Below are 13,993 nucleotides of genomic sequence, written 5' to 3' on the forward strand. Positions count from 1 at the left end.
TCAGAGAACAGCCTCACATCAGACCCCCCAAAAGAATGCCCGCCATTGTTGTGGAATCATCTCAAATGAGAAACAGCCGCCCTGTCTCTTGCCTAACCGACAGCTCAAATCACACGCACATGGAAGATAAGACAAGCGTGAACAGCTATGGAAAACACCCTCCCTGGCCTCCCGGAGAACCCACAGGTGTGTTGTATGCAGGGTAGAGGGGTGCCTTGTAGATGCCAGGTACCCGGATGTCAGCTAACAGAAGGTTGTGTGCCCTGGGCTTCTCTTCCTGTTCAAAGCCCTCCTTTGCCTCTCTGAAGCCTATGGGGTTGCCGGCCCCCAGGAAGAGTGGAGTTCTGGGTATCGTCCAAACCTGACGGCCCTGCAGAGACATCCCTTATGGGCATGGAATTCTGCAGTGTGTGCCTTCAGACACACTGGTTTTCTTTCCTTCAGCAAGCTGGGACAAAGGAACCTCTTAATAGTACTTCTCCCAGAGGGCAGCGACAACATATGCCTTTAAAAAGACAAGCCCACAGTTGGGCATGGCAGTGCATGCCTATAATCCCGACCCCTCCCTCCCTCTCCACCCCCCAGAGGTAGAGACAGGAAGATTGCAAGTATGAGGCCAGCTATGTATAGTGTATTTCAGGCCAGTCACAGGTACACAGCAAGATTTGTTTCAAAAAATTAATGAGCCACCAGGGAGATGGCTCAGTCAGTGTTTGCTCCTCAGGTCTAAGTTTGGATCTCTGGTTCCCCCTTAAAAACTAAACAAACACCACCACCACCCACCTGGATGCGGGGCTGTGCTTCAGCCCGGAGGGATGCTTCAGTGGTTAAGAGGGGACCTGGGCTCAGATCTTTCAACCCACCTCTGGTGGCTCACAACCACCTGTAACTCTAGTTAAATACATGCAGTACACATACTTGCAAGCACTCACACAGACACAGAAAGTAAAAACTGTAACTACACATCTTTTAAAAGGCTAGGCAGAGCGGCCCACATCTGGAATGCCAGTGCCATCCAGGCAGATGGGAGGCTCCCTGGAGCACTGTAGCTCGGTCAGTGAGCTCTGAGTTCAGTGAGTGACGCCACCTTAGAAACTGAGGCGGGCAGCCTCAGAGGAAGACACCTGACGTAACCTCCATGAGCATGCACACACATGCACCCACACACACGCACGCATGCAGACGCACACACCAGAAACAAAGAAATAAAGGAAGCAGTGTGTGGACCGGCTAGCATACAGGCAGAGGCTCGCTTCTGTAGTAAAGCTTAAAAAGCAAAATACATCCTTTTCACGAAAGCAAGTAGTTTTGAACCCACAGCTCAGTCTTTTACCAGTGGGCTGAGCTCCCTGGGGACATTGTCAGCAGGCAAGGTGCCTGCAGGTCCCCCTGTAAGGTACCTGGTTCCTATCTATTCACGGGACAGCAGCTCAGGGGCTTCCTCGGACGTCAGATCTGGGGAACTTGTCCCCTGCACTTCCAGGTCTATAAAATAAAAGCACCTAGCCAGGCACAAGAGCTTGTTTGTGGCTTTCTTTGGTTGTTTGACCTTAAGAAGCTCCCAGTATGGTGTCTGCAGTGCACTTGAACACAGCCGGAGTCTGGCTTATCGATAAGAAAACCAAGCTGATTCTTTTCAGCCCTTTGCCCCGAGACTTCCTTAAGACACCCAGTGTCCTAAGTCTTGATTGAGAAAGAACTGCCAACCTAAGACCTTTCTCTGCGTGAAAGCAAAGCCAATTGTGATTTTGACTATCAACCAGGTAAATCCAACTTAGTGGGGATGTGCAGGGACTAAGGACGAGCTGCCAAGAACAAGTGTGGGGCTGGCAGTGCATAAATTACCTGAGAGCATCCCATGCCAGTGCAAAGTCAGGAGCGGCTGTGTACCGAGGCGGGAGTTAGGAATTAAGGGTTACAAGAATGGAGCTGAAGCCACGACTTTATCCAAAAGTGGAAAATCCTCCTGTCTCCACTTCCCTTTGAAGCCCAGCCATGCATGCCAAACTATTAACCTTTCACTTCCTGGAGGCCATGCCAGGCTACTCGAACCAGAAACCAAGTGCAGGCGGTATGCATCCAAGTTCGGAACACTCAGCAAGCACCCAGCCCGCCCCCAGGGCTTCTACACTGCTTCTAACTCACCCCACAGTCAAAACAAGAAGACCCAGTGGAGAGTCCGTGCCTTCACTGTCTGCAATGCTGGAGAAGCCCGATTTCAGTGAACACGCTGATGCCGCGGGCCACCATTCTTGGGGTTGATTGACTGATTCTGTCTCCTTAAGACCTGCCCAAGGAAAACCTGTGAGGACGGCGGCAAGCCCATTCAACAGCCATCCATTCATTCGACACTCCCCAAACTGTGACCTTAGGCTTGGGGTAACCACAGAGCAGCAGAGTGCAGGCTCAGCATACCAGACCCATCACACAGACAAGGAACACAACAGAAGTGAACCCCCTCTCTCTCAGTGACAAGCCGCTCACCCTGAGCGCAGCCCCAGTACCCCCAGGTGCTAGTACTCAGCTAATGAGGACAAGATGGAAGCAAGAATGATGTGGGGCAGCTGAGCAGCCTCACTAATGAGGGAAAAGAAGCCTCAAGATCCTTCCACAGCGCCCTGTCTTACTCTACCTATAGAATTAGCTAAACCACAGTTCAGGCTTCAAGTTAGCCCTGACCAGTCCGACTCAGCACCACCACCCCCCCCCCACTCCCCCCAAAAAATCAGACTTTCAATCAGAGATTCTATCGAGAATATTTTTTATTATACAGGTATCACACACAACAATTATTTAAGGAGCACGGACAGGCTTAGAGGTTCAATCCCAATCCACACTTCACCCACACAAACTAAACTCTATGCTCTTCTGGTTCAGCCCGCAGAAATGAGATGCATCTTGCTTCCTAAACAGCTCCAATCAAATAATCCTTGACCAGCCAAGAGAGAAAAGCCCAGCTTCATCTTCAGTCTCAATACCCTGTGTGCCCTCGCATAAAAGCTACAGGGGCTACATGACCCATCACCATTAAAAGGTAATTTTAAAATCGAATCCCATTTCTCAAAAAGCCATAGAAGTATTTACAGATCCCATTAAATTATGCATAAATAAAATCTGTACACTCAACAGTTTCTCAACACGGAGCCTCCTCGGGGACTTAGGGATGGCAGGCGCCGCTGTGTGCCTACCCTCTTCAAGTTTTGTGGAAAAAAAAAATCAAGATCTGAAATAAATATGCAAATAAAACTTCTCTACCTTAAAGGAACAGATCATTTAAAAATTCTATTATCTAAAGAATTTTAAACTTTCAATATTTTTTTTAAAAGAGGAAGGAAACAGGAGAGAAACAGCAGGCTTTGCTTTCAAGTTCCTTAAGAACAGGGGACCCCTTTTTTTGAATGAGTAGCTGGAAGCCTGTCACATACCACTGGTAAGTAGCTGCCTGCTAAGAGCATCTCTGACTTCTGCCTCCTACCAGAAGGTGTGATTGACAAGATGGTGGGGGAAAACTAGATAAATACTATTTTTTTTTTTAGATAAATATTTTAGTGGACATAAAAGCCAGCTATTATCTTAACACTGAAAAAGAAATAAGTTATGATCGATCAATCCCTTTATCTGACTCCGATGCACCTGCTGCGTCAGCAGCTAAGCGTGGAGTTTCTTGTCTGCCCAGGGAGTTCTTACAAAGGGTTCTAAAACTCATAGCACCTTTCAAGAGAGGGAACGGATTTAAAAAAAAACACCACACATGTTTAATGAATAAAAGAACCAAACCAAGTGGCTTCGAGATAGCATGTCCAGGGTTAAATGGAAAAGTCACAAAGACTCCAAGAGGGCAGGTCCAGAGTGCGGCGTGGGCGGGCAGGTGGTAACTGCTTCACTGCTGCTGCTGCTGCTCTGGACACTTCCCGGGCTGCCCCAGTGGAGGGGCCTGGGTCCTCTCCTTCTGCTCTCTGGCCTCCGTGCAGCCATTTTACTTCCTGTGCTTTTCCATTTTTTCCATCGTCTTGCTGGAATCAGCCGGACTCTGGTCCCCCGGGTTCATGTAGGACTTATCGATGGCGATTAGAGCCTCCTTGATATAATTCTGCACTGCGGAGACCGCCGCACAGATGGCCTGGCTGCCAAAGCCATGAGTTATCAGGCTGAAATGAGACAAACAGTTTTGTATGTTCGTCTCCAAGACTTGGGCGGGCCTGTTGTTCCCGTTGGGTGTCCGATCTTGATGGAGGAGGTCAGTGAATTCCTTGCACACCTGCCTGTGAACACAGTTGGCGAATGTTACTCAGCTCTTGACCGAATAAACCCCCACCCCCACCCCCACCCCGGATCCTATTAGGATAGGCTCAGAAAGGAGAATTTAGCATTCATTTCTGAGACAGTCTCCAAATGGGCCTCAAACCCACTATATACCCAAGAATGACCTTGGTTTTATTACCGCCTCTACCTCCCCAGTACAAGATCACAACAGGTATTCACCTCTACTCTTGATTTATGCAGCACTGAGGACCAAATGTAGTGCTTACATGTATGCCAGGCAAGCATTCTACCAAGCAACACTATACCCTTGACTGTCATGCCCCTGTGCCAGGCCAGGGATTAAGGGTTCTCCAAACACTATCTCATTTAATCTCTGATGCAATGAGAAAAGACATGTGGGTGAAGTCCCGCCACCTGGCCAAGGTCAAGAGGACCAATCTATGTAGCCCAGGCTGGCCTTAGAACTCACTTTGTAGCTGAGGACAACCCTGAACTCCAGCTCCTCTTGCTTGCCTTCCCGAATGCTGGCGTTACAGGCATAGACCACCATGCTTGGCTTTCATGTGCAGTTGAGGATGTTGCCTAGCCTCATGCATACTAGGCAAACCCTACTAACTGAGCTACACAAATTCTTGCACGCACCCCAAGGCAATAAACAGGGGGCTGTGCCTGCTGTGAGTGGTGTTAGCAGGCCCCTCGCCACCTGGGATGGAGCAATGCTCTCCTCTAAACACCACGAGAGGTTGCTGCGAAGGACGCTGCAAAGCTCTGGCTGCCGCCCACCACAGTAGCTTTCGGGTTTGGAGCCCCAGGGACTGTAAAATACTCACTGTGCAGCCAACAACATACTCTTCCTCGTGGCCATCTCGTTCCGTCCCCCAAGATGTGGTCTCGTTAAATAGTCAGCCACTGCTTTACTAGGAAACTCAGCTTCGCAGACATAGGCGAAGTCCCGTGCTAGGTGGACAGCTTCACCTGCAATAGCAGCAGGTTTAGTCTCGAGTGGCTGTGGTCAGCAAGGTTTCTTTGTTCTCTACGGTGCACTTTGACCGGTCATTAGGTGTTCACCTGTCTGCTTTTCTTAATTGTCCATGTATGGACACATGCCTGTGTGAGTCAGGGTGTGCATGTGCTATGGCACGGGTCAGAGGTCAGCCTTCAGGAAGAGACTCTCTTGCTTTGAGACAGGGTCTCCAGTGTCTGCCATGCTTCACAAAGTGGGGAAATCTAACACCTCCCCCCAATACCCAGGCTTTCAAGACAGTTTTTCTCTGGCTGTACTGGGATTTACTGTGTAGACTAGGCTGGCCTTGAACTCACCGAGATCTACCTGCCTCTGTCTCCTTAATGCTGGGATTAAAGGTGTTCACCAACCCAGCATAGCTTGGTTATCTAGAATCTTGCTTTCAAGACTGGGCGTCATCTCGCATTCACTAAGTAGCCCAGACCAGCCTGTAACTTGCTCTCTAACTCAAAAAAAGAGAAAAGAAATCAAATTCTGGGAAGGTGAATTCAGGGGTCTCTGGAGTTGAAGTTCATTCTAGGCTACACAGCCAGCCTAGTGCAAGATGCTCAGTCTCAAGACAATGAATAGGAAGAAAGCAGTGTAACACGCCTGCAACCCTGGCACTCGGGAGGCTGAGGTTCAAGGCTAAGATGGTACTCAGGTGGAGCAGTCTGAGGTCCTGGGTTTAACCACAATACTAGGAAGAAAGTGGTGCGGGGCGTGGTGGCGCACGCCTTTAATCCCGGCAGCACTCAGGAGGCAGAGGCAGGTGGATTTCTGAGTTAGAGGCCAGCCTGGTCTACAGAGTGAGTTCCAGGACAGCCAGGGCTATACAGAGAAACCCTGTCTTGAAAAACCAAAAAAGTGCTAGGTGGGGGTATTCTAATTGAAAACAAAGCCCAGGTGTGTGGGGGTGTGGGGAGACAGAGACAGAGAGGGAAAAAAAATAATTTCTTCCAGTAAAAGCAACCTGCCTTCAGGGCTCCAGACTGTGGAGAGGCCTGAGCTGAGTCAGAATCCAGAGTCGGGCCAGCTACTTCTGTCTGTAAACTTCTCAGAGTGGCTAGTAAGGAGGTCTGGGAATGCTTATTTAGTAAGGTACCAACCCCATACTCCATGCAAGCCAGCTCTTCAGTCAGGCCTTTCTGCCTGCCCTACCTCCAAAGGCACAGTGCAAAGGCATGGGGGCGGGGGGATCCTGTCAAGTCCCTTTCAGCACAAGTCACACCGTGAGGCAAGGAAAGAAAGTAAAGTGTTCCGAGACAGCTCTGCCCTGGAGAGCTGGCTTCTTGGGGCCATCCTGTCTTAAGTCAGCCAGCACCGGGCCATCTAACAACAGAGGGGCCCAGGGGCCTGGGCTGAGGCACTTGTGTCCAGGCCCACCTTCCTGGCTTCCTGTCACATGTGCTCCTTGCTTTAGAAAAGTATTTACGTCCCTTTTCAAGGCTAAAGCATGGTCTTCTTGGCTACTTTCCAGACTGGGGCACAGGTCCCCATTCAAAACCTGGACTGACACAGCTACGACCTCAGGATTGGAGAAGGAGCTCATTTGTGGACCATGGGTTTCATCCCCCCCACCCCCATCCCCGGCCTTTGGTGGAAGGGAAGAAATGGTGAACTAAGCCAGTGCCCATTGTATACACCCAACACAACCAGATACCCTACAACCAGAAAAAAACGGCCATTCTGCCTCCTTATGGGCGGGGCCCATCCTTGATGGACCGAACCTTTCAAAAGCTAGCTCACGGTCACGGGAAAGTTTTGCCAACTCCCGAGTGACCTCATAGGTCCAGAAAAAGTGAAAGCTTTAGTAACACGGCTTTCTGAGTGACAAACCGCACGGACCTTCCACGAGAGACGTGAGGAGAGTGACGTGGGCGGCTTTCCGTCTTCCGGCCGGAAGGTTCAATCCAATTTTGTCCAACTTCTCCCTCAAGGACCGGCCTCCATTTTTGGACTTTGCTCTGCATGGAGAGGGAAAGTTAGCGACTTGCAAAACAATCAAACCAACAAACAAACCAGACCCCCACCCCCACCCCCACCAATCTCAGAATCCTCTAGTAGGGGTGCAGAAAAATCTTCACTCATGACTGCAGCAGTAAACTCCCTGGGGGGACCAAACACTAGAAGCCTCCCCCCCCCCATGCAGCTGCTGCCTCTTAATCCCAACCAAATGATAACCTGTTACTGCTGTTTTAGCACATTCTGCATTTGGCACTTTCAAGAAGAAGATATGCACTAAAAAGCTCTCTTAACACAGATTAGAATTCAGCGTTAAGATATAAAAGTTACATAAATGTTAAAAATACCTCCAGGCCCTCGTACATATTCACCTTCAACTACCCAACCCCCAGGGGGCCCTGAACAAGTGTTACCTTCTGAGCACGCCTCCCAGGAGTGAGGCGTTTAGGCATTCCGGTGGTGACAGTCGCCTCTGTACCTCAGCCACAGTTACTTTGTACTTAGATGTGGAGCTGAGCAGGGACAGTCTTCCAGGGACAGAGCAGAAGACCTCACTGGGGTTCATGACCGCTCCTACCAGGTCCTTCTGGCAGGGGAGCCCCAAAGGGTTCTTGGTCATTGAAATGGGTCCTGTAGGGGACAGAATAGGTTTGCCATTAGAGAACAGAGAGACCTTTACAAAAGGGCAAACCAAAGCTGAGGTCCGCCTCCAGAAAACTCCTTGCTTCTTGCAAGTCCTTTTAAAAGCCGTATCCTTTCTTTAAAGGCTGGAGTCTGAAATCATGATTAACACCTCCAGACCTTAATTAGTAAAGATTCCTTGTAGAGTTGTTTCTCTCTCCTCCCTCCCTCCCTCTCCCTCTCTCTCTCTCCCTCTCTGTTCCTGGCCACCATGGTAATCTGTTTAATTAAATCATTTGCTTTCAGAAAAACCGCTTCAATTCGAAATAAGCGGCATCCCCCCTCCCCCTCCAAGATGAACTGAAGCCACGGGGCAGGACGTGTTTAGATCATCGCCAGACCCTTCAGTGCAGCTGACACCAGGGAATTCAGAAATACAGATTAGCCAGATCTGCTTAGGTCTACTCAGGAACTGTTTCTTTTCAGGTTTTCCTCTCCAAACCTCTCCCAATCTACTAATAAGAGCTCACAATCTCGAGACCACAACTACCTGTAATTTAGAACGATTCCATTTCCCCTCAAAAAGACTGGCAACCCTGTCAGTGTAACTTAATCAAGAGCCACCCACTCACTGTAATCCGATTTCCCCAATCCCCTCCCTCCTATAAACCCGAGGTCTGTCCTTAATAAGGCAGCATATTAGGAGAAACCTATTAAGTAGTGTCAGAATTAAGAGCCTCTCCAATAACTGTCTTCCACAGAAGTAAAATCTCTTTTATGCCAGCAAGAAGGCTCAGCAGGGAAAGGTGCTTGCCGCCAAGCCTGACACCCAAGTTCAATCCCTGGAACCCACAGAGTGGACAGTGAGAACCGACGTTAGCAGGTTAGATTTTGACCCCCCACAATAAATGTACCTCTAAAAAGTAAAATTAGGTCAGTTTGTTGAAGAATAAAAATTGTTACAGAATAAGAAAACTAAGGTACTATTTGTATCCCCCCCCCCCCCCGTTTTAAAGTTAAATTGTATTTCCCACCTGTAATGCCAGCACTAGGGAGGTTGAGCCAGGAGGCTTACAAGGAATTCAAGGTCACTCTGGGTTACAGACTGAAACATTTGATTCAAAAAATATGGCCGCTAACAAAAAAACAATCTTTTAAAAATCACAGCTCGGAGAGTTCTTTTCGTTCAGGCCAGGAACTGACTTTTGTTCAAGCGTGGTCTTCTGTAATCCTATCAGGCCTCTCCTCCACTAGGTGAGCCGCCGCGTTAGCCACCTAATACCCCAGCCTTTACAGAAAAGGGGCAACTTCACTGCTCAGAGCCACGTGTTAGACACAAGCGGAAAGAGCCAGTGTTTACCTTTGCGAATGACAGTCTGATCGTGTAGGAGCAAGTGCGCGTCGTCCACATTCTGGGGGGGAATGACAATTTCTTTTAAGTTTGGAGGAAGGTGGAAAGGCTGGAGGGTAAGGTAAGGTAGAACCCCCCACCCCACGCCCAGCCTCCCGCCCCCGCTGCTCACCTGCACCTCCTCTATGGGGTGAGCCATCTCGTGCAGCCCCAGGTTCTCAGCCAGGCCGGCTTCCAGGGCGTGCGCGTGAGGCAGCAGCAGGTCGGACCGGCGGTAGGCTTCCCGCCGGGCGCTCACCGAGCCCCCCTCCAGCCCCGAAATATGGGGTATTAGACTTGCAGAGCGGCTGTGGTGCGAGGCCAGGCTAGAGCCCTCCTGACTCTGTCGACCCGGCCAGGCCTGTTGCTGGCTGCCCGTGGCCGCAGGCTGGTGCAGGGGGTTCATGGCGGCAGCGTAAGCCTCTCCCAGATGCGAGTAATGGTCGGCGGACTGCGAGTATGCCAGCTGCTGGTAAGGCGGCGGGAAGTACGGAGGCGGCTGGTACTCTGCAACCCCGGTGTGCGAGAGAGGCGGCGCGGGACTGTAGAGATGTTGTCCCGTAGAGGAGAGGTGAGGGATGCGAGGGTTGCCATTACTGCTCGAGTCGTGGCGATCCTGGGAGAGAAACGGGAGAAACCCGGTTAGTACGAAACCCTGCTACAGCGAACAAGCAAGCCAGGAGAGAGGGGCACCTATGCGCCCCACCAAGCTCGCGCCACCCGTCTCGATCCGCCCCTGAGCCCGAGAGCCCCCGGGGACAATGAGCTCCCCGGACTTCGTTGTGAACCCATCGGTTTAAGACCTGAGGGAACGAATCCTTCGAGCCCTCTGGCGAAGGTTCCTGCGCTGCGTCGCTTAGAGGTGCCAAGAGCGCGTTCCGCGCCACAGTCCGGTAACCCGTGCCCCAGGGTTTCGGCGTGCGGCGACCTCGGCGCAAAGCGCCCTCGTTCAACAACCCTCCTCCCATGTCGCCGCGGCGCGCAAATAGCGCGGATAAAGCGCAACGCCGACGAAGGGCGCGTTTCCCCGCCCCAAGGATCATCCCCCTCTCACTCCCTTAAGAGGCGGCCGCGCCGCGGAAGTGACACTCTCAGGTAAGGCCTGATAGTAATGTGGTCCGGAGAGACCGGGAGCCGACCCGCGGGACCGGAGCTGTGATCCTTGCTAGCCAAGCCCGTGCCTTCTGCGCCTTAGGAAGTGAGGTCTTCCAGCCCGGCCACGGTCAAGGTTCTCACACATCCCGGTGTAGAGAAGGAATGAAAAGACTCTGCCAAACTGGGCAACCTTTGCCTGCGCACGTCCCCTCGCCCCAAGGCGGTCAGGCTTAATTCCTAAAAGATGTGTCTTCATCAGTCCCAGGGGTCAGAAGGGTAGCAGGGACACAGGAGCGGGGCACTGTCGCCCCCTAGCGGAAGCCGCCCGGGCATGCACGTAGGGGCAGCCCCTCGAGGTCGTGCGGGTGCGGTGCGCTCCCGCAGCTTGGCCGCCCGGCCGCCCGGCCTCTCCTCTCCACGCTCCCCGGTGCTCGCCTCGCGCCGCCTGAATCTTCTTCCTCTTCCCGCTCGCCGCCTCCCTCCCTCCTACTCTCCGAAACTCTAGCTCAACCTGTCCGACAGGCTAGAGTACTCGCGAGCGCTCAAGGCCCCATCTGGCTTCACCCCCACCCCACAGTCCCCAACCCCCACTTCTCTTGAAAACCAGGTTGCAGTTGTTTGGACTTTTCTTTTTTTTTTTTTTTTTTTTTTTCTTTCCCGAGGAGGTAGCGGGGCAGGTGACAAGCCTTCCTTGGAGGAGACTCCGCAAAGGTGTCGCTGGCAGGGAAGCTTCCGTGGACACTGGACAGACTTCGTGGGAAAAAGCCACGTCTGAGACCCGGAGACAGGGCGCTCTTCGGGGAAAATGGAAAGGAGGGCCGTGCGCTTCGTAGAAACCCACAGTTGAGGTCTGCGGGTGGTTTTGCCACGCTCTTGCCAGGCCTTGTCCCCGAGAGACAAGACCAGATTCAACAAGGGGCCCAGGAGATGGCCGAAGACTGGCCCTCATCCCTCCCGAAGGCGAGGGCTCCGCGCAAACGTCCTCAGCCTTGGCCAGCAGCCCTGGGACCCCGCTCGGGCCGGCGGGGCTACGTTCCCTAGCCCCTCGCTCACCTCGCAATCCTCTTCATACTTGACATTATCTGTTATTTTCCACAACATGGCGTCCGACGTCCCCCAAAATAGTCGCCAGTTAAATCCAGGCTCCCCCCACCCCCCGAGCGGTAAATCCACAATCGGGGTCACGGTGGCCAGGCGTCTGCCGCCGCCCCAGCCGCGCGCGCGGGCCTCGCTGTCCCAGTCACTGGACGCGCATCGGTGGCTGTGCACAGAGATGTGGTCGCCGTGGGTGTGTAGAGGCCGCAGCCGTGGACCGGAGAAGCCTCACCCTCCCAGTGTGTCCCGGCTATCGCCGGGGGACCCGAACGCCTTAATGGGAAGGAAATTATCATAACTCCTCCCCGGGGGCCGGCGCCGCGCGGAGGCCCAGGCGCCGGGCGGGGCAGCCCCCAGCCAGTCCCTGCCTAGCTCCGCCCCGCACCCTGCCTAGCGTGTTGCAGGACCAGGCGTCGCGAGGGGCTCGCAGGGGCATCAGTGGGCGGTCTCTGACAACCGCAGACCTGCCAAGCTGGGGTACCCAAACGTGGCTTCCTTTGCCTGCCAGCCCCCTTGCACACCTGAGATTGGCAGAGCTGACAGCTGGGATTTCCCCACTTCAAGAACCTTCCTTCATCCTCCTAAAAATGGATGTCACTTGAGAGTTGAAGACGCCCCATTCCGGGGTGTCTCAACTCCTGGGGTGCCCTGACACCTCGCCCCAGCTGTTCCGACAGACATTTAAGGATTGGGCTGAGAAATAGCTAAAGTCCCACTGTTCCCTGGTGCCTCCCCCCTTTCCCTCTCCCTGGGTACTTTACTGACCTGCCCACTGAGGGAAGGGAGGGGAAGGATTCCGAGAAGGAGTCCGCTCCCCCAGCTCCAAAGAGGAAACTCACAGTAATACCTGCTGAGAATAAATCGGACAACCGCGTGCTGCAGCTGTAGCCCGAAGCTGTATCTGGCTGCGGGCCGCGGCTGGAGGAGACCCGAGCTCCCCCGCCCAGGCCCATCCCTGCTGCGATGCCCAGCCCTGCGGAGCGCCGGTTCTGCAGCTGTCACGGGCGGGCCATTCAGAAGCCTCAACTCGCCCAGGTAAAGAGGTTCCAGGCAGAATAAACCTCCATCGCCACGGGCCGCGTGGAATGAGGTGCTGTAAAGTGGGAGGGGGACTACAGGGAGGTCGCCCTGAGATATGGGCACACCTCGTCCCACGGGAGGCAGAAAGCAAAGCTTCTATCCACAGAATGCTGCTGCACCCCAAGATTTTCCATCCAAGCCAAAAAGCAATACTCAGTGTTATTTTTTAATTCAACGAAACGAAATTAATTGGCCTAATTGTTATAGTTAATTTTTTTCATCTCAAACGGAAAGTCCACAGTTCTCGAGAGCTAATCTTGTTGGTCCGTCCCAACAGTATATGGAGATTGGCTTCAAACAGTGGAATTGGAGGCAGGGACTATTTCGGATTGATTCCGAAGCCAATTACGCAATTCTTGATACCCATCAGCCCAGTGGCCAGGACCTGTTGGGAACGTGCCTCCCGTATCCACAGACTAAAATAATTTGCTCTCTTCCTGCTCCTCCTCTATAAGCATTTCCCTAGACCCAGATAGGCCTGAAGTAAAGTAACTAAAATTAAAATAGATGTTCAAGCCAACCGTTCCCCCATGGTCTTAGAGAATAGCCGCATGCAAAATAGCTTTCTGGCCAGTTGACTCTTAACAAACCCAGGAAGTTGAAACTGCGGGAATCAAGGGGGCTTTTCCGGCTAAGTTTAAAAGGCAGGCAATCCAGACCGAGCCTCCAAAACAGAGAGGCCCTGGAATTAGCGGGAGAAGAGGGCACCTGCTCCAGGAAGAGCTGGTGCTGCCCGCATACTCAAGCTCAGGACTGGGAACACCAGGTCCCAGGCTCTCTCTGGAAAGCAACTGTCACATGTCCGCCCCTCTCCCGACTCCTCTCCCGGCTAGGGGGGCGGTGCGGCTCATCCTACCCCAGGCTTTCCCTGTTCTTCCCACCTCAGCGATAATCCAAGAAGCCCAGAGGGACCGAGTGCTTTCTGCACCGAAGCTTTCGGCCGAGGGAGAGGGGGGAGCAGAAGGGCATGAGGGGTCTGCATTCGCCTTTCCTAAGCCCCCCCCCCAAGTCTGGGGACTTGGGAACCGCTAGACAAGGCTATTCATTCTCTCTAAAGCGACAGCGCAGCACTTGATGGAGAGGACAGTTGCACACAGGATCTCCTCGACTCTGGAGGACCCTGTCCCATCCACACCCAGCTTGGGGCCCGGGACCTGGACACACAACACAGTCCAGGTGCAGGAAGCTTCCGCCTTCCTTGAGCTCAGCTTCTCTGATGGTTCCCGCGCTCCAAACAATCTCCTACCCTCGCCCACGGAAAGACGTTGACCCGTGTGGTTGTACCCCTTGGCAGCCAGGGCTGGGTAAGGTGTCCTGCCCACCTCCCATCTCCCCCCCACCCCCGGTCCCCGGGACTAAGAAATTGCTCTAAGGTCCCCGTGCAGAGATATGGGAGTGGAAGGAAGGCTGCCAGGGGCTCAGCTCTGCCGCCCCCTAGGGAGCCTGCAAGTCACTCACACTCTGGCAACGCAGGTCCCTCT

At 52.9% G+C, this 13,993-nt stretch overlaps 1 protein-coding gene across 1 annotated transcript; it reads right to left on the minus strand.

The window, feature by feature from the left end:
• Nucleotides 1-3,917: 3,917 nt before the first annotated feature.
• Tfap2c (transcription factor AP-2 gamma) lies at nt 3,918-11,481 on the minus strand. Its single transcript, XM_021155707.2, has 7 exons — nt 11,391-11,481; nt 9,376-9,858; nt 9,213-9,264; nt 7,645-7,861; nt 7,115-7,233; nt 5,094-5,238; nt 3,918-4,262 (listed from the first exon to the last, which is right to left on the minus strand). The coding sequence occupies exons 1-7, from the start codon at nt 11,436-11,438 to the stop codon at nt 3,977-3,979; spliced, it is 1,350 nt and encodes a 449-aa protein (XP_021011366.1). The 5' UTR covers nt 11,439-11,481; the 3' UTR covers nt 3,918-3,976.
• Nucleotides 11,482-13,993: the final 2,512 nt, after the last annotated feature.

The sequence above is a fragment of the Mus caroli genome, unplaced genomic scaffold, assembly GCF_978045245.1.
Source record: "Mus caroli unplaced genomic scaffold, Mus_caroli_1 scaffold_2, whole genome shotgun sequence".
Classification (NCBI taxonomy): Eukaryota; Metazoa; Chordata; class Mammalia; order Rodentia; family Muridae; genus Mus; species Mus caroli.

What these genes read in the sequence shown, in the direction of transcription:
- Tfap2c (XM_021155707.2), bottom strand. Translation starts at nt 11,438, where the DNA reads ATGTTGTGGAAAATAACAGATAATGTCAAGTATGAAGAGGATTGCGAG. An exon ending in CTGGGAGGCGTGCTCAGAAG is followed by an intron (nt 7,234 to 7,644) that starts GTAACACTTGTT and finishes CTCTCCATGCAG; the next exon opens with AGCAAAGTCCAAAAATGGAG. An exon ending in CCTCACGTCTCTCGTGGAAG is followed by an intron (nt 5,239 to 7,114) that starts GTCCGTGCGGTT and finishes CTGCTATTGCAG; the next exon opens with GTGAAGCTGTCCACCTAGCA.